We start from the raw sequence: 26,204 nt of genomic DNA, 5'->3' as shown, positions 1-26,204 counted from the left end.
TTCTTTATAATATATATATTTAATCTAGATTAAGATTTAAGTTTCTTTTTCTTGATCTTTGCACTTCTTGATCTGAAATAAAATCTGTGTACTTCATATTATTATATAAAAATATTTATTATTTGTTATTTTTTATCTTCTATTATTATTTGAAATAATCATTTAAATTATAATAATTTATTTGCAAATATTTTTATTTTATATAAATATATTTTTTATTTTAAATAATTATTTGTTCTTTTTATTTTAAATAAATTTTTATTATTTCAAATAAAAAATTATATGCAATCATGTTCAAAGAGATTGATAACTAAAATTAGACTTGAATACAACTTATTTAAATTTACTTAAAATAAGATATCAAATTAAAACAATTTGAAAATTTATTTTTTTTTACAAATAATATAAAAAATTAATATTATTTTGTGAGATGCAAATAAATTATTTTCAAATAATTTTTTATTTGATTTAATCTACTCATATTAAATAACAATTTGATGTATGAGATTTTTAATAAATTAACTTTTGATCATAAAAATAAAAATAAAGAATAAAGATTGTAAAACTTAGAATTCAAAAATTCTTTTTCATTGTAACTATATTTATTTACAAAATTATTAATTATTAATTTTCGTTTCAAACAATTGATGAGAAAAACATCCATATTGTGATAAATCTATTGTAACAATTGTAAATAAAATTTGTCTACTTTATATATATATATATATTGACAAATATATATCTGATTGTGAGTTTATATGCATAAAACATTTTAAGAAATTTATATAAGATACATATATTTTTAACAATGTTGAGATTTTTAATATGAAATTATTAAGATTATTTGAGAAGTTGAATTCAAGGTAAAAATTATTTCATTTCAAAATTAAAATATGACAAAATAATTTAGAAAAAAATTTGTTGTTGTGTATACATAAATATTACTTATTTATTTAAATAAAATAATACCTGATACCTTTATTTTAAATAACATTTTATCAAATATAATAATATATTAATATATAATATTTCAAAGAATAAATAATATATTCCAAAAAATTTTTTCATTATTTGCGCATTTTATTTTTAAGATTTTAAGATAAAAATTTGAAAAATTATTGATTTATTTTTAATTCTCATTCACATATTCAGTTTTTTTTTAAGTTTCATAAGATTTTTTCATAATTTATTATTTAATTTACAAATTTAAAAATTATAATTTTACTATTATATGTTTAATAGAATAATCAAATTGACTTGATAATTCTTTATAAAAAAAATGGATTTAAATTATATTAAAACATATCTTTTCATTTTATAAAAATTTATATATAAAAAAATAAAAAAGATTTTAAAAAGATAAAATAAAGAATGGGAATGAAATTCTGATTAGATCATTTCATATGTAAAGCGAATAAAATCTTATAAATATTATTGAAATATATTAATAAGATTTGTATCGCTTTGATCATTAATGTGGGAAAATAAAATCATAAAACTTTTATAAAGATGTAAACTTTTATAAAGAAGATACATGTGATAAAAGACAAAAAGAGCTTTTGATACTACTCAATCTCATTTTAAATATTATTTTTCATATTAATATTTATTTGAATTATCATTCTAAAATCAAAACTAAGAGAAATTTTTCAACTTTTAAATTATATCCATTTAAGCTGCAAAAATGTTTTATACACACAAATAAAATTGAAAGAATAAACAGAGAGAAAATGAAAAGATTCGTAAAGAGATGAAAAATGTTTACATGCGTTATTATATTGCATTACATGATACATTTTCTGCATTATCATTACGTGTTACTATCTTTCCTGTATTATCCTTTAGTTTTTTCTACTATGGAATATTACACGTGAAATATTATACGTCGAGTTTTTATTTTCTTTTTTTACAATACTTTTCACCAATACTTTCTAATTTTTTTTCTATGTAGTGATTTCTTTGAAAATTGAATGAATGCAAAATTTTATGAAAAATTAAAAAAACGATGAAGAAAATTGACAAAATATTTCTTATATATAATATTTATATATTATATTTTTATTATATTATATTATATTTTTATATTATTTTATTCTTATATATAATATTTATATATATATAAAATATAATAAATATTTCTTATATAATAAAAAAAATAATCGTATTCATAAATGGAATATATTAAACTATATAAAATGTATTCGTTATATTTTATATGTACTTTGTGAAAATAATGGAAACAAATTATGATGTTCGTGAGATAGAATAAAATATTCTATTTACGTGAATAAATTTATTGAGTCAAATAATTTGTTATATTTTATTTTAATAAGAAAGGATGTGATATTACTAATTTAATAAAAATTAATAGTTAATTGAAATAATTTATTTTTGAATTAAAACAGTTATTTAAAACATTTATAATTTCTTTAGTTGATAAAATTGATATAAAATCTATTCTTAGGGAAATGTGAAGAAAATATATTTATTATAAATTTTTTTTTAAATAATGAATATTTAAAAAATATTTAAAGAAAAGTATTTTTTATGCTTGAATTTAGTAAGAAAATAATTTTTCACTAAAAATATTTATCACACATAATGATAATAAGAAAATTATATTAAATCTTTTTTTTAAATCCCTATTCACATTCCTAAATCCAATTTATTTAAAGAATATAGCATATTCTTATTATAATTTTTGGTTCTTATAAAACTTTATCAATAAAAAATTAAATATCTTAAAGATTTTTGGAAATTACTGAAGAAATTCATTATCAGATTATGAATACAAATTTAAAAATTTGTGATAAATGTTAAATCGTACATTTTAAAAAATCTCATAATAGATCTCAAAAAATAAATGAAAAAGAAATAATACTTTAAAATAAAATAATAATTTTATAAAAATAAATTATATTTATATTTATATGTACTTTTATTTATATGTACAAAATATAATGAATTTAAACTTTTCTTAAATTTTTTTCAATTTTAATTTTTCTTTTTTATTAATTTTTTGAAAACAAATTTAATATTTCATTCTACCAATATTAAAGATTAAAGATTAAGATTAAAAATTAATTTTAGTAATTAAAGATTAAATTTAGAATAAAAATTATACATTTATTATTACAGAAAAATGACAGCCGCAGAATGATGAATTTCAAATGTTTGTGATAGTTACAATGTTTCAAGCTGCGATGTTTCAAGACTTATTTAATAAGGATTTCAAACAAGATCGCATTTCTAGATAGCAACAACACAAGAACATTTGTGAATCGTTATTCGATACTTTAATAAAAATAATTTGAAATAATTTGAAACAAAATACTAAAAATTTAAATATTTCTATAATCTTTGAAAAAAATTATTTATAAATTATTTTATTTCATTTTGTTTAAATTTAACAAACTATGTTGCATTGCAACAATAAAAGAACCGTAAAAGTATCAATTTTAATAATTAAAAAAATTTTAATAATTAAATCTTTCAATTTTTTTAAATATTAAATTAATTTAATTTTTTTATGATGAACAATAATTCTATAGGAATAAGTAATAGTTGGCATAACATATTTCTTGTTCACTATTATATTAACATGCTTTTTCGAAATCCAACATAATTTCTGATTTTATTGCTTGCAAATCCTTTTCATCGCATGTGTCATTCTAGATCGTCTAAGAATAATTGAGGGAGAGTCATTTTTTATTTCTTTTACAATTCTTTTTATTTCTTTTTATCAATTTTAAATCTTCTTTCGCCATTTCTCTCAATCAAATTTTAAATCAAATTTTTTTACCATCTTTGTATTAATCCATATACTACTCTGAACAACATTTCCTTCAAGTTTTAATAGAAATCTTCTGACGAAAAAAAATTAGTCATCAGACAATCAACAACAAGTGAAAATAAAAATTTTTTAAAATTAATTTTCAATTTCACTACACGAGTGAATTATAATATTCACACTTTAATTGAGTCATGTAGTCAAATGGTTAATTTAAAATGTGACTCAATATATCATATACTATTTATCAAATATTATCGAAAATGGGATAACAGAAAAATAATTATATTTCATTTACATACATTTAGATTAATTTTTTAATATATATACTAACTATATACTAATATACAATAGTGTGATTTAAACTCCTTCGCATCAATAGATGAAATATCTCGCAATGTCTATCATGATACGCTTTGGATGAGATATCTACGCAATATCCTTCATATAAAATGTACAAAATATCTCATAACGCAAAATCATCCATACGATATAACCGATATATTTCGTCTTCTAATAAAAAGGCATATTTTGTTTAGCAATTCATAAAATTATTTTTATAAAAAAAAAATTTCATTTATTAATGTGAAAGAGATTAGAAATGCCTTGCATTTTTCAATTCATTTTTTCATTAATAGAATGAATAGAATAGATTATTACTAAACTCATATCTATATTATTATTACTAATAGTAATATTAGTAATAATTATATTACTAATAGTAATATTAGATTATTATTTCATTGTTGTACTAATAATGTAATTTTTAAAGATTAAAATACAATATAAATACAAATATAAATTGTCATAACATAATATTAAAATTCATACAATACTTGAGAAAGATTATTATGCACTATCATCACCAGAAATGATTGATAAGTGATATTTAAACAATAATATAAACATGAAAAATGGGATGAGATATTTCATTCAAAATATATTATGATTGATGACGAGATATTTCGTTCATTGATATGAAAAAGTTAATATATTATGTTATGTTATACTATAAAATTATATACTATACTATTAAATTTATTTCATATTCGAAATATTATTATTTAAATTTCTTATGTTTTATTAAAATAATATTTATATAAATTGGTATGCAAGTATACATTGTATATTTAGGGATAATATTTTTATGTGTAAATACTATCAAAGAAAAGTTTATTCGTAAAATCTTATATCGAAAAAATAAAAATATTTATTTCTATATTTATTCTATTTATCAATATCAGAAATATCTCAGTTCTGCATAAATATGCACAATTGATACACAATAAAAAAAAAAATTTTTTACACTTTCTTATTTTATAAAAAAAAAATTCAATTAATCCAAAAATTTTGATTTTAATGAAAGTTTATGTATATATTGAACATGAAAGATTATATTTGAAGCAATTTTTTTTTTAAATTAACTTCCAAAGTTTTAGTATCTTTTCATGTTTTTAAAATTCTAAATTCTAAACGAAATTTTATAATTTAAAATTTTATTTTTTCTTACACTATTATTATACATTATTATGTTTGAAAAATAATATTATTATGTCTGATATAAAAATAAAAATAAGGATTAAAAAAAAGGATTAAACTTTGAGTATTGGTTTCATTTTCTTCAAATAGTATATTTCCATATAAAAAAAAATTTCATCATATACAAAATATTAATATATTGTTACTCGAAACATCTTTCGATTTTAGGCTTTAAAGAAAAGACAAAAATTAATACATAAAAAATGAATAAAATTGAAATTTTATTAATTAAATTATAAACAATTTTAATTTCTCTTAGATGAAGCAAGACAAATTCAGAATATGATGTCAATATGATGAAGATAAAACTATTTTATTTTATCTACATAAATTTAAATTTGTTCAATCAAGCATTATTTATTTTTGTATAAATTTTTATGTTTTTGTTTGATTTCTAAAATTAATCCTTTCGAAATATACACAAATATATATTTATTTCTACATAACTTTAAATTTGCTCAACCAAGCATTATTTATTTTTGTATATATTTTTGTTTGCTTGGTTTTTAAAATTCTATTTTTGAAATATTTCACAAATATATATTTATATATTTATAATTATTTCTATATTTAAGATTATATAATAAACATAAATTTAGATTCAATATATAAAAATATGTAAGAAATCTTTTCATTCTTAAATAAAAAAATTCGTTCATCAACTTTTTCATACATTTACATTACAATTCTTTTCATTTATTTTATTCAATTCATTTTCCATAAAAACGATTTATAAAAAAAAAATATTAACTGCGGTTAAGATTAGCTAACTTAAGATAGCTTTTTGTATATTATTAAACAAAAGATACACATGTAAAATTTAAATACGTTATTTATATAGTTTCGAAAAAAAATATCCTATTCTATTTTTAACTCTGTGTGTGCGTGTGCGTGCGTGTGTACATATCTTATAATTAATTTTTAATTTATCTTTCTACTACACACACTTTATATAATTATATATAGATTCACAATTCCATCCAATGATATTAAATTAATTTAATATCGTAATTATAAAACGTAAAATAATAAAATTAATACAAATTGAGACAAAAATTCGATTAAAATTTAACAAATATTCCATTCCATCATTAAATCTCTAGTTTTTTCTTTTCTATTTTCTTTTTCATTTTTTTTCTTTCAGTCTCTTCTTGTCAATTCGTTTCTTCGAAAATTTGTAATTTGTAATAAGTATTGGCATCAGACAACAATTTCGGATCTAATCTTCCAAGTAGCTAGCAATTTCACCAGTGAATGATTCTGAATAAATCCTTTGTGAACTGCAACGATATTCTAATGGGATATGACAGTAATTGTACAGACTAAATTTCCTATCTGCTATCTGAACGCAAACTGTCACTGTAATCTTCTTTAATTAATTGCACGAAATGATATTTAATGTCAATAAGAATATAAAATTAATTTAAAAGCGATTGAATTTATCAAAGAAAGTTGGATAATCGATGAGAGTTGAGATATTAAATATGAAGAATTAAAATTTTTAATATGAAATTTCTTGCTTTTTATTGGATTTCATGCATGGAATGCTTTATTTTTATTTTCTATCTGAAATGCAGGTATGATATTAATGATTATATTTGTTCGTAATTAATTAAGAAGAAGTTTAATATTAATTGATTTATAATATAACATTAATTAAGAGAAAATAAAGTTAATTAGCACATAACAAGAATGTATATTTGACATTAAAATAATTCCTTAATTAAATGGTTTTTAAATAGATAGTTATTATTTATTATATCATATTATATTATCGTATTATATTGTTCATTACATTTATTATATTATATTATTATATTATATATTTATTATATATTTATTATATATTTATTATATATTTATTATATTATTATAATTTTATTATTTACTTATTTATTAATTATTTAATTATTTTGTTTATAATTTTATTAATTTAGATATTTAAAATTATCTATATATGTACATAATAGAATGAATTGAAACATAAAACCAAAATTCTGATTTATTTATAATTTTTAATAACGAATGAGAATTGTTTTCTATATTAATATTTAAATTATTAAAATTTAAATTTAATCAACAAATATTTTCAAATATTATAAATCATTTAAAAACTATTATTTTGTTTATTTTAATTTAATTTTTATTTTCAATGAATAATGTAAAAGTAATTTTGAATGAAGAAAATCAGATTTGGAATTAAAAAAAAATTTATTCCAAAAATTAATTCTTAAGAATTTTTAATTCATATATTCATTTTCTGAACATCATTTTATATATTTCTTTCAAAATATTAATAAATTTATAATATTAAGGAAAAAATATTAGGAGTATAATTTATGATACAATGAAAACAACAATTTAAAAAATATTTTTAAAGTTTTAAAAAAAAGAAAAAATTGTAATTTCATAATCCTTGTGAATTCTAAAAAATTAATTTTAAAAAAATAATTCTTACAATCTTTAACATTATATGTTCATCAAATATTAAATCTTGAAAAGAAGTCTATTTCATTTAAATTTTATACAATTTGTAATATTTTCATTTATTTTTATTTTAAAATATTTAAAAATTTTACAGTGAAATTAATTTAAGTTATTATAATTGCATAATCAATTTCTAAAACAATATATTCTATTTAGAATATCTTTAATAGATATTAAATACTCTAAAAGCAAATAGTATTAAATTAATTGTTATTGTATAAATATTCAAATAATAATTTTAGCTTAGCAGAATTTATCATTTATCAAATAATATATTTTAGAAAATTTTAAATTTTATTTTTCATCAAATTTAATTCAAATAAAAAAAAAATCTATTCCGCTTCTAATATATTAGATATTCTGTAAAATTTAATATTCTGTATTAATTTATTTTTCGTAATGTAAATATTATTTTATTTTATTTATCTTCAATTATATAATATTATTTTTCATAATATAAATATTATTTGATTTTATTTATTTTCAATTATATAATATTTTTCTGGTAATCTTATCCATTTGTTTATAATAAATAATGTAAAGATATAATAATTAAATCTCTCATATTTCTTTCTTATATTTATAAGCTTTTCTTTTAAAGATAAAGTCAATTCACGATAATGATTTTGAAATATATATAATGACTTACAAAAATACTCGTTGTAAATATAATAACAATAAAATATATTACATTTAAATTTTGAATATTTTGAAATTTGTAATATTTAAAATTTGTAAATTATATAAAACACAAATATTAGAATTATATGTACGAATTTCTTTTTAACAGAATCTAATTGAAAAAAAATATTATTCAATTGATGATAAAATTTCATAAATTTTTTTATAATCGAAAATACAAAAATAATAAATAAAAAATGTTATTAAAAGATTTGACTTTTAAATTTGTAATAATCCAAAATATAAAAAAAAACTATAAAAAACAGCAAAATATCCATTATTCGAATTCTATTCAAACATTCTATTATTCGAACTGTATACTATTTATATTCGCAAGAATGAAAATAGACGCAATGGAAATAAAATTTAATTTGAAATTGACATTGGATACGTTCACATGGTATACATAGTGACATCAAAACATAAATATAATTTAATTTTTGAAACAAAATGGAAATATAAAATTGGAAATATAAAATTAAAAAACAACAAAAGAACTATAAAATTTGGAAAAGAATATAATATTGAAAAATTCATAACAAAACACAAAACAATTAAAAAACAAAAGAATAGAAGAAAAAAATTATTTATAAAGTTTTCTTACAAACAATGCATTCCTTAAAATTATCTTTCAATAAATATTTAAAAATTCCAAAAAAATATCGATACTAGTATGAGACAATGATTTATAGAAAAGTCAAGTTTATTGTAAACAAATGTATTATTTGTTATGTATTATTTTTCTCAAAATATAAAATAATTTATCTATGTTGCATTATTGAAAATTAATCAAAATTCTCTTATTTGAATTATTTTGTCTTCGTATTAGTTCAGATAATAAATGTTCCATTGTATGTTTGGTTTTCTATTATCCTATTAAAAAATATTTAATAGAGTAATAGAATACATCAAATTGTATTCAAAATATGAATGTTGAAACATTAAGAACAATTTTCATTTTTTCAAAGAGATTTTCAAAAAAAAATTGCATCTATTCATTATATTTTATATATGTGCAAATTTGTATAAAGTCTGGATTTTCAAGTTACATAAATTTCTCTATAAGATAATGTTTGAATAGTTTCATAAACTATTGTAAATTATCTAATTGAAATTTCTATTACAATAAACTCTAAAATTGGAATATAAATCGATATCATGATGAATAAGCTGACTAAACTAATAAAATATCTGATATAGTATATTTAACTCGATAAATTATTTTCAAAGGCCAAAGATGACGATGCAAAACACAAAAATTATATACGTGATATACATAAATACATGATTTTATTATTTTAATGAAGTAATATCTCGTATCCATAAGATTCTTATCGAAAAATAATGATCATAAATAAAAATATCTTAATATTTTAATTAATGTATAATTTTATAAGATTTATCTGACGATATTATTTATTTTAAAAAATAAATCTTTGAGAGATATTAATTTATAATAGATATCTTAATTCTATTTATTGAATATTATTTAAAACTAAAAATAATATTAATAATTTGATATTAAGAAAAATATATGAATGCCAGATATCGATTTGTTTAGTTTACTTTTTGATGAAAAGTTTAATAAAAAAGTTTAATAATTAATTTTTTATTGATTCTCATCATTTTTAGAATTATATATAATATTAAAAACTTAATATAATAATTTAACAAATACAACAATAATTATTATATAAATCATATTTGTTTTAATTCTATTCATCATTTTATGGATTGCAAGTTTTTGATACATGTTTATAATTATAAAGAAAATTAATAAATAAGATTTCTTTCTGTCAGAACAAAAAACAGTAAAGTAAATAGATTTTTGAAATAGATAAATAAAAATAAATATTTTTCAAATGATAAATTTTATGAATGAAATTTTCTTTGAAATAATAAATAATATTTTAAATTTATTATAAATTTATTATATACTATTATATATTTGTATTGTTAAATTACAGTGTGAACAAAAATATAATTTTTATAATAGTATAAAATATATATAATTAGAATTATTCATATAAATAAATAATATTACATAAATTTATTATGTATGCATTTATGTAAACAAAAAACTTTATTTCAAATCATGTAAATCTGAAGAGAGCAAAATTAATCTATATATATATATATATACAAATATAAACTAACTAAAATTTTTAATTTCTGTATTATATATATTATATATTCTGTATTCTAAACAATATAATATGAAATTTGTATTTTCCATTTTCGATAAATTCAATAAGTGACAAATAATATTTGATTCAAAATAATATTTTCAAGTAGTATTTGCTTATAAAAATAATATTTCGATTCTTATTTAGAATTTATAATATTTTTTCTTTTGTCTTAAATTATTTCAAATTTTTCCTAATCCTGTTTTATAATTAAACATATTTAATATTAAAATTGATATTGCGGAAAACGACTATCGTTTAATCGATCTTCAATATTAATGACAACCAATATTGTCATTTCCATTGCCGCGGTTCGCAATGACCATGATGTTCCATATTAGCGTCGTAACAATATAATAATGTATATTGATTGTTGATTAAAAAATGAGATAATCTATAATAATCTATAATAGTTTGACAAGAGACTAAAACAATTTTCATTGAAGATTATATTAACCATTATCGACAAAAGTATATTAAATCTATGTAATTATTGAATACAAACAATACATTCTCTTGTATATGAATTTTTAGATGATTACATTGCGATCAATTAATTTCCGGCATAATCATATTCATAATAGCAGAAATTTCAAAATAGTTGTTAAATATATTTTCTAATATATGATGAGGAAATTAAATACTTTTTCTTGAGTAACTTTTTCATTGAATCTTCCAATTATAATTTACATCAATTCAAATCTATGTTTTCTTTATCTTAGAATCTTAATCTTTTAAAATACATGAAGTACATCTTCATTATCAGAATTAATAGAGATTAATAGAAATTTAAAGAAAAAATTTTTAATAATGGAATAGAGTTTTTTAAAAAAAATTATTTTATATTTTGAAAAAAATAATATGTTTATTTAGGTACAGTGAAACTTTTATTATTCGTTCTAATATAGACTTTTTGCTATTCTAATATTTTATTATTCAAACATTATATTTTACTATTTCACTATATTAATACTAATTTAAATTGTTATATTAAATAAAAAGATTGCAATAAAAAAAATAAATTATGAAGATATTCATATTTAAAAATTTTTATTAGAAAAAATATTAATATATTTTGAGAAACAAATAGATTATAATCAATATTCAATACATTAAAAAGTTTATATGATTTAGTAGTAAAGGAGAAATGGAATAAATAATTAAAAGAATATTCATTAGTTTTTTTATACGAAACTTCCAAACAATCATGTCTCCCTATTAGTTTGGATATTATTAGATTTCAAATATACTTCAAATTAAGATCTCTTTATTTATTCAATTTATAATTAAAATCTCTTTACTGTGGTGGTATAATAATGTTTATATTTTACAGCTTTAATTTTATTATATTTTCTGATGTGCATTTCGTAAATAATTTTCAATTTTCTCTCTTGTTTCTTTCATGCTAGAGATAATGAATTTCCTAATATTATATTATATATTTGCCAATTTTATAACATCGTCCTTTAATTTCTTAAATATTATTGATTTTGTTTTAGTAATTAATAAAAAATTTATGTTTTCACAATCTTATTACATTATATGTATCGTATGAACATTGTCTAATATTAATTTCAAATTAAATTGTCATTTTGCTATAATTGCTATAGTAATGAAAAACATTTGTTTATATTATGCTATATATTATGCTTACATAATAATAATTCATAAATAATTTCATTACATAAAAATAATTCAGAACCGAACATATAGAATGTAGAAAGTAAAGTAGAATTTTTAAATAAGGCAATAATAGAGATTCTATTGCATATTTGTTATATGATCAAAACTTTTGAAATTAATATACAAATAAATTCTGTGTATTAGATAATATTATTGTTGTATTTAGAATTTTAATATAAATTTAATAAAATTTTTTCATAAAAATGGAATATATATATATATATATTATAATTTTATTATAAGGAAAGAAATGCATTAGGCATTTTATATTTTGATACATATAAAAAAAATTATCGATATTATTGAAATTTCTAAAAAATAAAAAATTTTTTAAAAAATATTTTCTAACAATATTATTAACAATTTATAATATTTAGAATAGCATTTTTTATATTAAAATATATTTATTTCAGACATTTATTTCAAAATATTATTTTGTATATAATTGTTTATAATTGTATAAATAACTATAAAAATATATATTCAAAATACTATCTTTTTTATTTAAATATTATTTTAAATAAAATTTATTCGCAAAAATCCTTAATTAATATTACTTCTTTGATTTTCAATTAAATCCTACAAAATTAATTGACGAAAATTGGCATTAGATTACAACAAGAAGAGAATGAGAAATGAAATAGATAAATATTATTATTCTTTTAAATGATAGTGCTTTCAAATAGTATTTGATTTAATTATGAAATGAATTAATATTTTTATATTATTTGACTTAAATTAGAAATATATTATTTCTAAATACTATTCATTTATGAAAATACTTCAGCTTTTAATATTTATTCTTAATAATAAAATTATTTCAAATTTTTTCAATTTTAAAATGTAGACTTGATTGATTGATTGATAGCGTAACACTAACATGATTAAATTTATATTTAAAAATACATAAATTTAAAATATTATAATTTAAAATATTACATTACAAATAAAACGCGTAATTTGCTCCTAAATAAATTCTACTAAACAATCAATTTTGAAACGAATACTAAAATATAATGTTTTAGTTATTTTGAGTGATGTATTAGCTGCTCGTATTAAAGTTTATCCAAAGTTTCAACGATAAAGTTTTCTTCAGTATTAAATTAAGAAATTTTGTAAAAAAGTCGATAGAAAGTTGACAAAAACTTTAAAACGATATAAAATTAACTTTCACGATCAAATTTCGAAATAATAGAATGAAAAAGAGTATAATTAACATAACATTTAAACTATAAAAATGAATGTAAAATATTTCGTACTTAATATTAAAGATATTTAAGAAATTTTTATTTGATTTAAAATTTAATCAAAAGATCAAGTCTAATAAAAAAATTTGAAATAAATAAAAATAAATATTTTTATTTCTTTAAATATATGTATGATACAGAATTTTATAAATAAATTTTCTAACATTTATCTAAGATATAAAATAACATTTATATAAGAACATAGTATTTAAAATATATATTATATATTTTAATACTATCAAATATAATAATAAAAATAATTCATAAGACTGACTAAATATTTTATTAAAGTCTAAAAAAATAAGTATTTCAAATATTTTAATAGTATTTGAAATAAACAGTTCTTTTACATTTAATATTTTATAATACGATATTAATAAGTCACATTATTGCATATAATTTATATACGAATTAAACATTTTTAATATTTATATTGAAATTTCTATCTTTCATTTTCGATTAATTATTTTTTATTTTCGAATTATAAATAGTATTTGATCTAAGTATAAAATGAAATAATATTTTTAAATTATATTCAATTCTAATAGTATTTTTAAATTTGATTAAATAGATTTAATAGATAGATTAAATAGAATTTTCAAATAGTATTTGTTTAAGAAAATATTTTAATTGTTAGTATTTTATCTCAAATTTATAAATTTTGTGTAGATTTTTGTTAAATTAAATATAAAGAACAAATATAAACTTATATATAATATAAAATAAGCGTGATCTATTTTTCTTAAATAAATAATATAAATCATTTATTAATAATATAACAAAAAAAAATAAAAATAAAAAAGTTCAATACAAAAGCAAAAGTATTATTCTCTAAGAAATTAATTCAAATAAAGATAAAACATATATTTTAATTTCTACAAAATAATTTCACAAATTGCAAAAATTAATCATTAATTATTATAAGATATTAATATATTGGATTGATGATAAAATATTTTATTATCTTTAATATTATAATATTATAATATTAATTATAATATTATTGATTTTATGAGACAAATTAAATCAATTTATTGTAATATATCCAATATATCCTGAATATAGAAATATTATATATAAGTGTTATAATTATTCAATCTATATGAATTTCTATATTTAAACAAAAATAGAATTTTGTAAACATAAAATATCATTCTCATAAAAGTTAACTTATCATCTAAAAGTCAACTTATTTAAAGAATGATATATAATGATATATATAATGATATATAATATATAATTTAAAATTATTAGTTATTTTAAAATCAAAAACTAATTTTTAAATAAAAAAAATAATTTTGCTTCAATCCAAATATCAAAATAATAATTAAGAAAGTTTCTATAGAGAAAAGTTGATTAAAAAATTTTAAAATTAGCAACATTACGATATTAAAGATTTCTATTATATAAATTCATTACTATATCTTTTATTCTTTTATAAAAGTAACAAATTTTTAATAATAACATTAAAAATTAATAGTAATAAAAGTTTTGTTATAAAATTGTTGCTTTAGAAAAAATTAGAATTAGAAAATAACAAAAACTTTTTAAGAACATAGTATATACCGATTGTCTTTCAATCGATTTTATCGATATTGTTTCATAAGAAAGACACTCGGACCAAGAAGAAATTTCATCTTCTAAATTATATTTGATACAATATTTTAAACAATTCGATTTTTCGCATATAGATGACTACCAAGGAATAAATTGAATTAAAGAATGAGTGAATCCTTTGATCCTTTTGTTTCATATCTAAAAACGTTTAAGAATAGTAGAACTTTTTAAAATAAGAATAAAATCACTTTTATATCAATTTCGTATTTATAATTATTCGTTATTTTATTCTTTCTTTCTGAAAAAGAAGAATAGAATGAAAATAGAATTTATTTTTCTCTTATAACTCAAAATTTAAAAGAATTCAAAAACTTGAATTCTGTTTTTTTAAATAAATCAAATAAATTAATAATATAAAATAATTATATAAAATAATTAAAAAATATATCACTAATTATTATATTGTATACAAAATAATATATTTTAATAAAATTTCAATTTTTTCTGAAAGAATTAAATTCTAAATTGAACAATAATAAAAATTATTAGAGAATAAAAAATAATTATTCTATTCAAGTGTATATTTTCTCCAAAAAATATATGTTTAAAATTTAAAATATTTTATTTTCATTGAAAATTAATAATAAATTCTTAATAAGGATTTAAATTATTAAATTCTTAACTTATTTATTCAAATATATACAAATTAAAAATTAAATAAGTATAAATAAATTTTAAATTTACATATATGCTTTTTTCAAATAATTATTATTAAATTTAAAATTAAGTTTTTTTTCGTAAAAATTAAAAATTTGATTTGAATAAATTTTTGTTACAGATGATGTGAACATTAATAAACAAAACAATCAAAAATATAACATGGGGGACGAAATATCAATATTTTTAGTGATGTTCCTTGCAATTGGCGGTATAATAATGATGAGCGCATTGTTGGTCTGCTATGCCTGTATCTTTCGTGATCTGTGTTGTAGAGAGGATAGATCAAAAAGAAGACAATCTCAAAGTCCTCATCATGAACCCGATGATCCTAACAGACCCAGATTGGATGCAATACTTTTAAACGATATTACACAAGGAGAAAGTATGCCTACTGAATCTGAGAAAGTTTAATAAATAAAAAACAAAATGAAATTAATATCAAAAACCAAAAATTTTGAACATGATATGGTAATATTAGGAATTAATTAAACATGAATTAAGAAACATTAAAGAAAGTCTTTCATTATTAGTGATTGTAAATATAAAGTATAAACAAACATAATTTGATTTTTATTTCAAATTACTATGTTACGGATTAATGTATTATGTACATATTCAAATACATTTATATATGTATATACATTGTATATTATATATATGCAGTAAATTTCATATAATAAAAAATCTCTGTTAAAAATATTTAACATTTTTTTTTTTCACCAAAAAACGACACGCCATATTATATTATGGTTGTATCTATAACATTAGTATATAAAATAAATTTCTATTTATATTTCTTGTACAATCATTATGTCATCCATATTGTATATAATATACATATTCCCATCCTTTTTGGTAACTCTATTTAATAATTGGTCTAAGTACCCGCGAATAGATTTTATAAATGTATTATTGTGCAATCACAATCGTCTAGTAATATATTCGACTAGCTGATTTGGCTATTAAGTTGCTGCAGTACTGACAATACTACTTCACGTAAAGTCTGCAATATTTAAAATATATTTATTTAATTCTATATTTGATTTTGAAGATATATTTTAAAAAATAATTTAGTTACTTGAGGTTTACAATGTTCTTCCAACCAACTAAATACACATCCTGATAATTCTGCAAAATTTGCTACTGAAATATTATTGAATGTTTGGAACAAACGATCCATAATTGTCTGAAACTATAATAATAAATATTTTATTAAATATTTTCAAAATTCATTATTTTAAAATATTAATTTTTTAAAATAATTGTACAACACACTTTATCTTACCACTTGAAATTTGGTTTCATCAGATACACGCATTTCTGCATGTCCTGGTTGAGTTTGGTGAGCTTTCACAATCTGTTCATAATTAGCTTGCATAATGCGTAAAGCAACAACTTCTTTTCTTAATGCATTACGTTCTTCTTCTTGTTTTTTCTTTTGTTGCAATAAAAATTGAATATAATCAATAGATTTTTGAAGTACAGTAGCCTTAGAAAGTTTATAACCTGAAGAGTCAGTATGTTGACAAGTAGGAACCAAATCTTGTAAAGAATCATATCCCTTTTTGATAGCATCTCTTCGTTTTTGTTCTGCTTGAGTATGAGCCTCTCTCCTACGTTCTTTATAACTTATAGTTGAATTTTTATTATCACTATCTTCATCCTCTATAATCAATTTTACAAATTTAATTTGTAAATATTATTATTATTGTGTTACATATTATTATTATTATTTCAAGCTTAATATAATTACAAAATACATTTACTGTATTTATTAAAATTTCTTACCAGTATTATGAGCAGATGAAGATGGTGTATTTACTGAGCCAGTACTACTACAGCGAGAAAATGTATATTTTTCTGTTGGACTAGATGGTTCAAGTTTCATATCATTATCTCCTCCTATATTACCACTTCCACTACGCATTGCTAAATTTGCTATTTTTATAAAATATATAAAATATAATTTGCAATACTCTAATATTTTATATACAGTATAAGTAATAAAAATGAGTTATTTTCATTTCAAGTTATAAAACATTAAATACATAAATTATAATATAAGAAAAAGAGATAAGATCATAAAAATATAAATTTATAAAGCTAAAAATATAAAATTTAATTCTTCACTCACATATCTCATATCCATCTTTATGTAATGTATCTGCCATCGTATCAATTTATTTGTCGAAAAAGAAAAAATAAAATATAATTAAAACGTGCACGTGGGAAGGTTACAACACAGTTGCAACAAGTTAGATGCACCAAAAGTATATCGTAACTGATCACGGATATCCATAAAGATTCTATCAATTAATTCAATAATATCAATCACGTTAATAAATACACATTTCGAAATATTTTATAAATCTATAAAAAACACAATTGTAATGCTATAAATATTCCAAAATTATTTCGTAACATTAATATCTGTAGATACTGCCATCTTTAACGGAAATGCACTGATGAGAGAATGGTCGATGATGGAAAAACAGGGTCGCCACCTATCGAAACAAAGAAAGTACAATCTGTCAAACAAGACCACGTGTTCGCCCAGCAGACGAAAGTGAAAGTCAAGGTTACATTAGACTGATTGAGTAGTTTAATATGTACTTTCAATAAAATTAAATTTAATATTTAATTATATTTAATATTCCTTTTTTCTTAAATATAATATAGAAAACATTCAACAGTATTTTTTTATGTTAAATTACGTTTATTATAAGGTGTATCTAATATATATATTTACAATCGTTTTAATACACGTAAAACCATTTAAGATAATTCATATTTTATTCGGCGGTACGACGTTTCGGGCCGTAACGCTGGCAATTGTATTCCTATGCAGTTTTTTCTCCTATATATAAATTTCAAAGTACACGTATGGTATCTCCATAATTGCTTATTGTGTACTTGATTCGGAGACCATTTTACTTGCTAATACACAGATACTGCAAATGAACATGGTCCTTGGATTTATAATCATCATGAATGAAAATTGAAAATTATCATTCCTGTGCTCATATTGTTAAAAATGCACAGTACTACTAATTAGGAAATTATTCTACTTCTAATTGTGTATTCATTGTTATATTTTCGATTGTATATTCTTAGTAGATTCTTAGTAGATTCATATATGTAGTACACAATGCTACATTTGTATTTTTCGGGGACGGATAATGTCGGAAAGCCAATGAGTGTAAACTATTTTAAGATAATAAATTGGCAATGTGTATCATCGGAAGTGTAAATATTTCAGTGGGAATACATTTAGTTATTGATTCATAAATACAATTTTCTGAAGACTGTATACAGGATGCTGTTACATTCAGGGGCCTAAATATAATTATGTAAAATTGAATCTTATTACACAGTTTTTTCCATATTTTCATTCGTTCATGTTTTTTTTATATTTTTTTTTGTTTTTTTTTTTTTATTTTTTTCGTTTCTTATTGTTTAATCCGTCAGAATTATTCGCGATATAAGCATACAATGCAAGCATTTCGAAATTTCCGACATGGCGCTAAATTACGCCCGCCCCCGCAATCCTATTGAACATAACATTAAGTAAAATTCACATATTTTTTTATTTTTATTTCATTTCTCATTTTTAATCATTTGTTTTGTAGCCAGAAACGCCCCACATGTATTTTACTTGAATAAAGGTCACTTTCCCGCAGTTAAATCGATAAAGCATCACATCATAAATTCTCATTAAGTTTGAATTTAGTATTTTTAATATATATATATATATATCACGCGCGCGCTTTATTACTCTCGCTCAATTTCTCACATACATGCGTGCTCATGACGTACTTATTTCCGTCCGCTCGCTAAGTTCATTTTTTCCTTTTTTTCTCCTAATTAATTTTTGACATCGATAAAAAATTATATATATTTCGATAATTATTTCATTATTAATTAATTATTATATCTTATTGTTCCATTAAAGTTTAAACTAAACTGCTCTGTGTGGTATGCATATCGTGGCAAGTACCGCACTCATATATATAATATATATATATATTTAATAATAAAGTATTATTTACTTATTATCTTTCGCTCTCTCTCACTCTTTCTGCGTATCTTTTACATTTATTACTAGAATCATGAATGATAATTAACTCACAATATTTCAAACTACATTTCTTTGAGATTAATTAGGTGGTGCAAATAATGTTAATTAATTGAATCTACGCAGATCGATCATCAAGCATCGCGCAGGGTAATCCGTCCGATCTTAAAAGAAATTGCGTGAACACGAAATTTGTATTGATTGTATATTATGATTAAATTATGATTAAATAATCATTAATTTTTTTTATATATATTTTTTACTGTACTTTTTTTTTGTAAGAATGGCGCGGAATTTGTAATTTCTTTTTTTAATCAATATGATTGATAAATTAAAAAATTAATATTTCGAAAATATTTAAAAACAATCTAATAATAATTTTCCTATAAATAATTGATCCTATAAATTATTTCCTATCGCTATTAATATTGCAATATACACCATCTCATGAAGAAAATCATTCGAAGGATGGCGTGTCAAAAAAAAATAACTTCGATTAAGGTATTTCAGCATATTTTCATTTCCTCCCCAACTTCGTATTTTTTAAGGCTCACAAACTTTATATTATTATAATTGTTTTGATTTCATATAGGTGAGCTGCTCTATTAAATTAATTTCTTTAATTACAAATTCATTTATTAATAACCTGAAAAAAATAAATCAATATATCACATATCATTATGCAAAAGCAATTCAATTTTTCAAGCCTTTGACTTTCACTATTCATTTTGTATAACATAACATGAAATGGTATGCACAAACCGTTTTTACAGAAAAATTGTTATTTCTTTTCTTTTTTTTTTTGTTTTGTTTTTTCTTTCTTTAATTGAGCAGACTTAGATAAATTAAGAAAGTGATATGAATATTGATGAACTTGGAGTACCTGCGCGAACTAATCCCACTCAGTCCTCTCAGGTACTTATTCATTGATACTGCAAAATAAAATTTGCTACAACCATGTCTAATGTCCACTCGAAATTTTATATAAAAATCTCTAGCAAGAAACAATTCTTGCCTAATTCATCAAATTTAATTATGTTTATCTAATTCAAAGCTATAATAAACAATAAAATATAAAATATGAAACAAGAATTTTCGTAATTTAAATAGAGAAAATATTTTTCATTTGATTAAATTTTGCATTTCTGTATTTGTTCTTGCATATTGTCTAATAGATATTAAATTAAGCTATTAAAAATAAAATATTTAGAGCAAAATATTACGGCAAAAAAATGTTACACACGTTAGCAAAGTAAATAATGAATAAGTGCATCTATTGTGACAAGGAATACAGAAGGTGAATTATTGCTTTGTTAGTCAAACATCACCATATGATGTTTATTTGTTCTATTAACACGATATTGTTGTAAAATAAACATTTTATACAAAATTCAATCCTTCTGTTTTCCTTGTATACCATTATGGAAATAATAATTAAAAAAGGTTTGAAAAAAGTAGTTCTTTTGTTGCTTTACGAACGACACGAATGATCAGCTATCATTTAGAATTTATAGACGCCACCGTGTGTGACAAATCCGTCCGTAATAAAATAGGAAAATCAATCGCGTCAATTTCTTTCGCGCGGTAACCATGGCTAGAATTTTTCAAAATGAGGTTCGTTGCGCGAAATGCAGGACGTTCAAGAAAGAATTTTGTACTTTTCTAAGATCATTCGTTCGCTGGCGTAAAGAAACACGTTATTTCAAATAGAAAACCTTCTTTCAAGAACCTAGTAAAGATGTTACACAGATATTTTTGTACCATGATCAGAATCGAATTATATCTTCGCGCGTTTAACCTGACGTGACTTGACAGCACGACGAGGTTTTTTTCCAGCGTCGCTCGGTGCTTCCTCCATAGTAGATTTCCGTTTTGAAAGTAATGAAGGCATAGGTGCCTTTGGAGGTGCCATTTCCACTGTTGGTACTGATGGTTGTGGTGGTGGTAGTGGTGATGGCGATGAAGATTGTTGTGTAACTGTGGATTGAGGTGCCATTTCAGTAAGACTTTGTGCATCCGTTATAGGAATGAAGTCTAATCCTTCATCAAGTGTTTCCGGTAATACGCCTTGATTCGTTAAAGCTTGCAGATCCTCTGTTGGTACTAATACAGATTGACCACAGACTACACACACTGGTATTGCCGGAGATTTAGATCGCCAATACTGAAGTTCTGTTTTACACTTGTTCAATTCCTATACAATATATAATCATAACATAAAAAAGTATAATATAAAAAATATATAAATTGTTAAAAATTTAATCTTTCTAATCTTAAATTTATTTTAATTTTGAAATCTTTACATGTTAAATTTATATTTCTACAATATTTGATATCTTATTTTTTATTATATTTTTTCTATCATACATTACTTTTACAAGTACTAAGTGTACCTTAGTAAATACCTGTAGGAGTGTGCTAAATTTACGAGAAGTTTCTTCATTCTTCTTATCGTTTTCATCAAGACGTGTAGCATATTCAATAATCTGTTTTTGTTGTTCTGCTATCTTTGCTTTGCAACTCCTCAAATCTCTACGCATTAATGTTAACTGACTATTATATCGCTTCATGCCTTGTTTAATTTTACGGATTCGTTTTCGTAACACCATATTTGACTGTGGAGGTGATACATTAGATTCTAAAAGACCAGGATCATCTGAAGAGTGTGGAGGAGTTCCTTCTTCTCCACTATTGTTTCCTGATTTACCAGTTCCAGTTAAAGGTGTAGAATCCAGGCACATAAATGGTTTGCTCACATTACTAGAAGCTATAATATTTTAATAAATTATACTCAAAAATTATATTATAAAATAATAAATTAATATTTTTAAAAATAATTAAAACTTTAATTTTTTGCTCACAGGAAAATGTCCCAGCAAGATCTAAAAAATCAGCTCCAAAATAAGGGATTTCTGGTAATGTTGGTTCAATGCGTTCTTTAAAATATTCCATAGCCATAGTACTTAAATCAAATAACTCATCTGTAACTTTATATGGTCTAGCTAATTTTGGAGTAACTTTTATGTAATGTAAAATACGATAAACTTCATCTAAAATCTGAAATATAATTAGAAATTATAATTCATATATATTTATATAACATATATTTTTAACTTTATAGAGCAGATCACAAGAAATACTTACCTCTCCAGGAAAAAAACAACAATGTTTACGTTCAATATGTTTGCCAAAACTCATCTGGAGTAAAGTAAGACGCATATGAAGAGTTTCAATAATATCTGATTCACAAGCTAATGGATGGTTACGACGTGCAGATTCACGTCTTGGCATTTGTGCTTTAATTGCCTGAAAACGACTCAACATTTGTGCTTGAAGTTTTTGAAATGTAGAATTCAAAATTGATCCACAAACACGATCCATCTGATGACAAACCTACAAAAAAAATAAACAAACAGAAATATATTTTCTCTTATAAATGTAAAATAAGAATATAAATGTTTCATTTATATAATTTTGACTTACTGGACGTAAATGGGCCACTGTATTATAATCCAAATAGCTGAAAATTTTTTCAAGAATTTCAACTGGTAAGTCAAGAAGATTTAAATTACTATAAGGTGGTGGCTCCGAAACAGATGCTCCGTTGTAAGAGTTAGTCATTGCTACAGATTGATGTCTTCTAGATGAATTCACATCTGTAACATCGGCAGCTGGCCCACCACCATTGCTTCCACTCATACTACTTGACTGGCGAGTTGACACCATAATTTTGGTACTATTAAATAATTAACTTTACCAAAACCTAAAAACACAATCCACTATAAATAAAAAATATGATAATTATATGTTGTATAAAGAAAATATTGTATAAATAAATACATAATTATGAAAGATAAAAAAAAATTTATTAATTAAATTTAGTTGAAAATAATTTATCCATAATATATAATATATAATTAATAATATTATAAGCTATACAAGTATATAAGTAAGTTATACTTATTTAAAAAATTAAACTGCATCTATAAGATCAAATTTAAAACAAATCATAAAATTAGAAAAATTATTCATTACTTAAAATTTCATTATTTAATTTTATTTAAAATAATGATATTATATACACATAAATTCTTAAAGCATATTGCATATAGTTATTATTGAAAAATTATTAAAGAAAAATTAGAATTTATTCTTATATAAAATTTCTTAAGTTTATTAAAAAATTATTGGTTAGAATTATATTAAAGAAAATGTAATAAAAGAAAAAAGAAATTTTATTTCAATAATATAACGAAATTTTTCACAATTTCATATTTTTCCAAAATATGAAATATATATTTTAAAAAACAAGAAATTAATTCATTAAGAAAAATTGCATAAAAGAAACTCGCAAGATTTCATTATGATGAAATATCGATAGAATAGCAACAAAAAGATTCGTACTGTAACCTACGAGGATATTTAATGTCTCAGTTATGTTTCATCGATTCTCAAAGGACGAAAAACAACGAATGTTAACAGTATTGCAAGCAAAAAATCAGCAAAAAAGTTGGAGCAAAACGGGAGCTAAAATTTCCGACATTTCAGACTGGAAATTTCTCTGAGAGAAATTAAATCAACAAATTTTAAAAAAATACCTTAACGACAATTAACGACTAATTTAGTAACGACGAATATCTAGTGCATCGGCGTTATTAGTATGATCACTAAATATCTTGGTCGATTATGTATAGTGACCAAGAAATGAAAAATATAAGAAATATAAGTAGATAAGCATAAATATGAAATATCTTTGCCCACTACTGTAACGAGATGGCCGTTGCGTATTATGCACACAGTCACGACAAAGTTGTACAAAGCCCGATGGAAACAAACAGAGGGAAACCGGGTGACCGTGCGCAATCGATGCACCTATGACTTTCTTGTCTTTCAATGAAAGAATCGAAGAAATTGTGTACATTTCTAGACATAAAATAATGAAAAAGATCATAGTAAAAACGTCAAAAAAAAAATTAAAGAAAGTCGAAAAAGATCACATACCCCCTATTAAATGACGAAAAGCAATCACTGTATCCGCGTTGGTGTTTTCAGCGACATTTTGACGGAGATCCCTTCCTTCTCCTCACTCACCCTGCTTAACGCTCTCGTTCTCACTCCGTTTCACTATCGAAGCTTTCTCGTTTCCTCTGAACTAATCCTATCACTCTCGATGGTAGCTGATTTTCTATGTCGTTCTCTCTTCCTCCTACATACAATATACAAGTGTATCTATGGCGCACTCACACACATATAAATTGTACACCCGGAAAAAAGCCCGCGCGTGCAGCAACGAAGAAATGTTTCTTTTTCGTTACCTATTTCAATCTGTTTCTTTCACATTCAGAAAATGTTGAATGCATCGATTTCAAATTTATAAATAGCAGAATAAAGGATAACGATGTCACTATCTAATGAAGCTATTTTGTTTTCAAATAAGGTTCGGTTACGAGAGAAATTTATTTTTTACTTTATTTTTTATATGTATGCTTTATTTCTATCGACAAATCAACTTGCTTTCAGTTCGCTACAATCGAGATCGGCACACAATCAACGCCGACGTCGACGATGACGACTATCGCGACGACGACGGCGACGAAATATACATGTGTATGTAGTATCGTCACTTCGTTCAACGGTTGCTCACATTCCGTGGAAACGTACCCACCGACTCACAAACGGTTCTCGATTGGTTGACTCGTAAGTTAATTCGCAACGCGCGCTATTCCGATAACATTTTAATGGCTATTCCACAATCTGTGTAGATAGAGAATCATCTCTAAGCGGTAAAGATGACGGTCCATTACCACAGTAGCATCATGTACAGGAGAGAAACTCGTAAAAATTTTGATGTTCAAGTCTATACTAGCGACATCTATAGGTTATGCTAATCAATCGGAATAGCATGAATTTAAATTCAAAAATAATGTAAAAACTTTACATGTTTGCTTACTTGAAATAACGTTAAGAATTTAATTGTATATTAAATACATATCATTAATCTAAATTCAAATAAATAATAAATCGTTAATCATAATTCCTTTTTTTTTTATTTTATAAATGTACATATGATTATTATATTCTAAACTCTATATTATGTTATTATATTGAATTATATTTAAATATTGTAATATAAATAATAAATAAAAAAAAAATAAATGTGAAAAATTTTTATTAATAATTATTAGTAAGAATTTATCCATAAAATTTTTCATTTTTAATATTCATAGAAATAATTTGAA

General features: G+C 21.1%; 3 protein-coding genes across 9 annotated transcripts; 1 reads left to right on the top strand and 2 right to left on the bottom strand.

Moving 5' to 3' along the window:
• The first annotated feature begins 15,963 nt into the window (after nucleotides 1–15,963).
• Nucleotides 15,964–16,567, top strand: LOC116186646. The gene has a single exon (XM_031514595.1). It carries the CDS (start codon nucleotides 16,050–16,052, stop codon nucleotides 16,299–16,301), a length of 252 nt encoding a protein of 83 aa, XP_031370455.1. The 5' UTR covers nucleotides 15,964–16,049; the 3' UTR covers nucleotides 16,302–16,567.
• LOC102682010 (max-like protein X) lies at nucleotides 16,392–18,372 on the bottom strand. Its single transcript, XM_006624495.2, has 5 exons — nucleotides 18,025–18,372; nucleotides 17,679–17,828; nucleotides 17,176–17,555; nucleotides 16,969–17,082; nucleotides 16,392–16,893 (listed from the first exon to the last, which is right to left on the bottom strand). Exons 1-5 carry the CDS (start codon nucleotides 18,059–18,061, stop codon nucleotides 16,837–16,839), a joined length of 738 nt encoding a protein of 245 aa, XP_006624558.1. The 5' UTR covers nucleotides 18,062–18,372; the 3' UTR covers nucleotides 16,392–16,836.
• A 592-nt stretch (nucleotides 18,373–18,964) lies between these two features.
• LOC102670693 (F-box only protein 28) lies at nucleotides 18,965–25,803 on the bottom strand. 7 transcript variants are annotated; one of them, XM_006624499.2, is made up of 7 exons: nucleotides 25,627–25,803; nucleotides 24,967–25,171; nucleotides 23,449–23,728; nucleotides 23,110–23,358; nucleotides 22,827–23,022; nucleotides 22,359–22,732; nucleotides 18,965–22,159 (listed from the first exon to the last, which is right to left on the bottom strand). In XM_006624499.2, exons 3-7 carry the CDS (start codon nucleotides 23,689–23,691, stop codon nucleotides 21,743–21,745), a joined length of 1,479 nt encoding a protein of 492 aa, XP_006624562.1. In that variant the 5' UTR covers nucleotides 23,692–23,728; nucleotides 24,967–25,171; nucleotides 25,627–25,803; the 3' UTR covers nucleotides 18,965–21,742. The 7 variants fall into 7 exon arrangements, with proteins under 7 accessions (XP_006624562.1, XP_006624560.1, XP_006624561.1 ...); XM_006624497.2 differs by having other exon boundaries at nucleotides 25,281–25,778; XM_006624498.2 differs by having other exon boundaries at nucleotides 25,433–25,778.
• Between the last annotated feature and the right edge of the window lie 401 nt (nucleotides 25,804–26,204).

The sequence above is a fragment of the Apis dorsata genome, unplaced genomic scaffold (genome assembly GCF_000469605.1).
Source record: "Apis dorsata unplaced genomic scaffold, Apis dorsata 1.3 scaffold_1083, whole genome shotgun sequence".
NCBI classification, from domain to species: Eukaryota; Metazoa; Arthropoda; class Insecta; order Hymenoptera; family Apidae; genus Apis; species Apis dorsata.
Note: the sequence above shows the minus strand (reverse complement) of the source record. Positions and strands in the feature narration are given on the sequence as shown.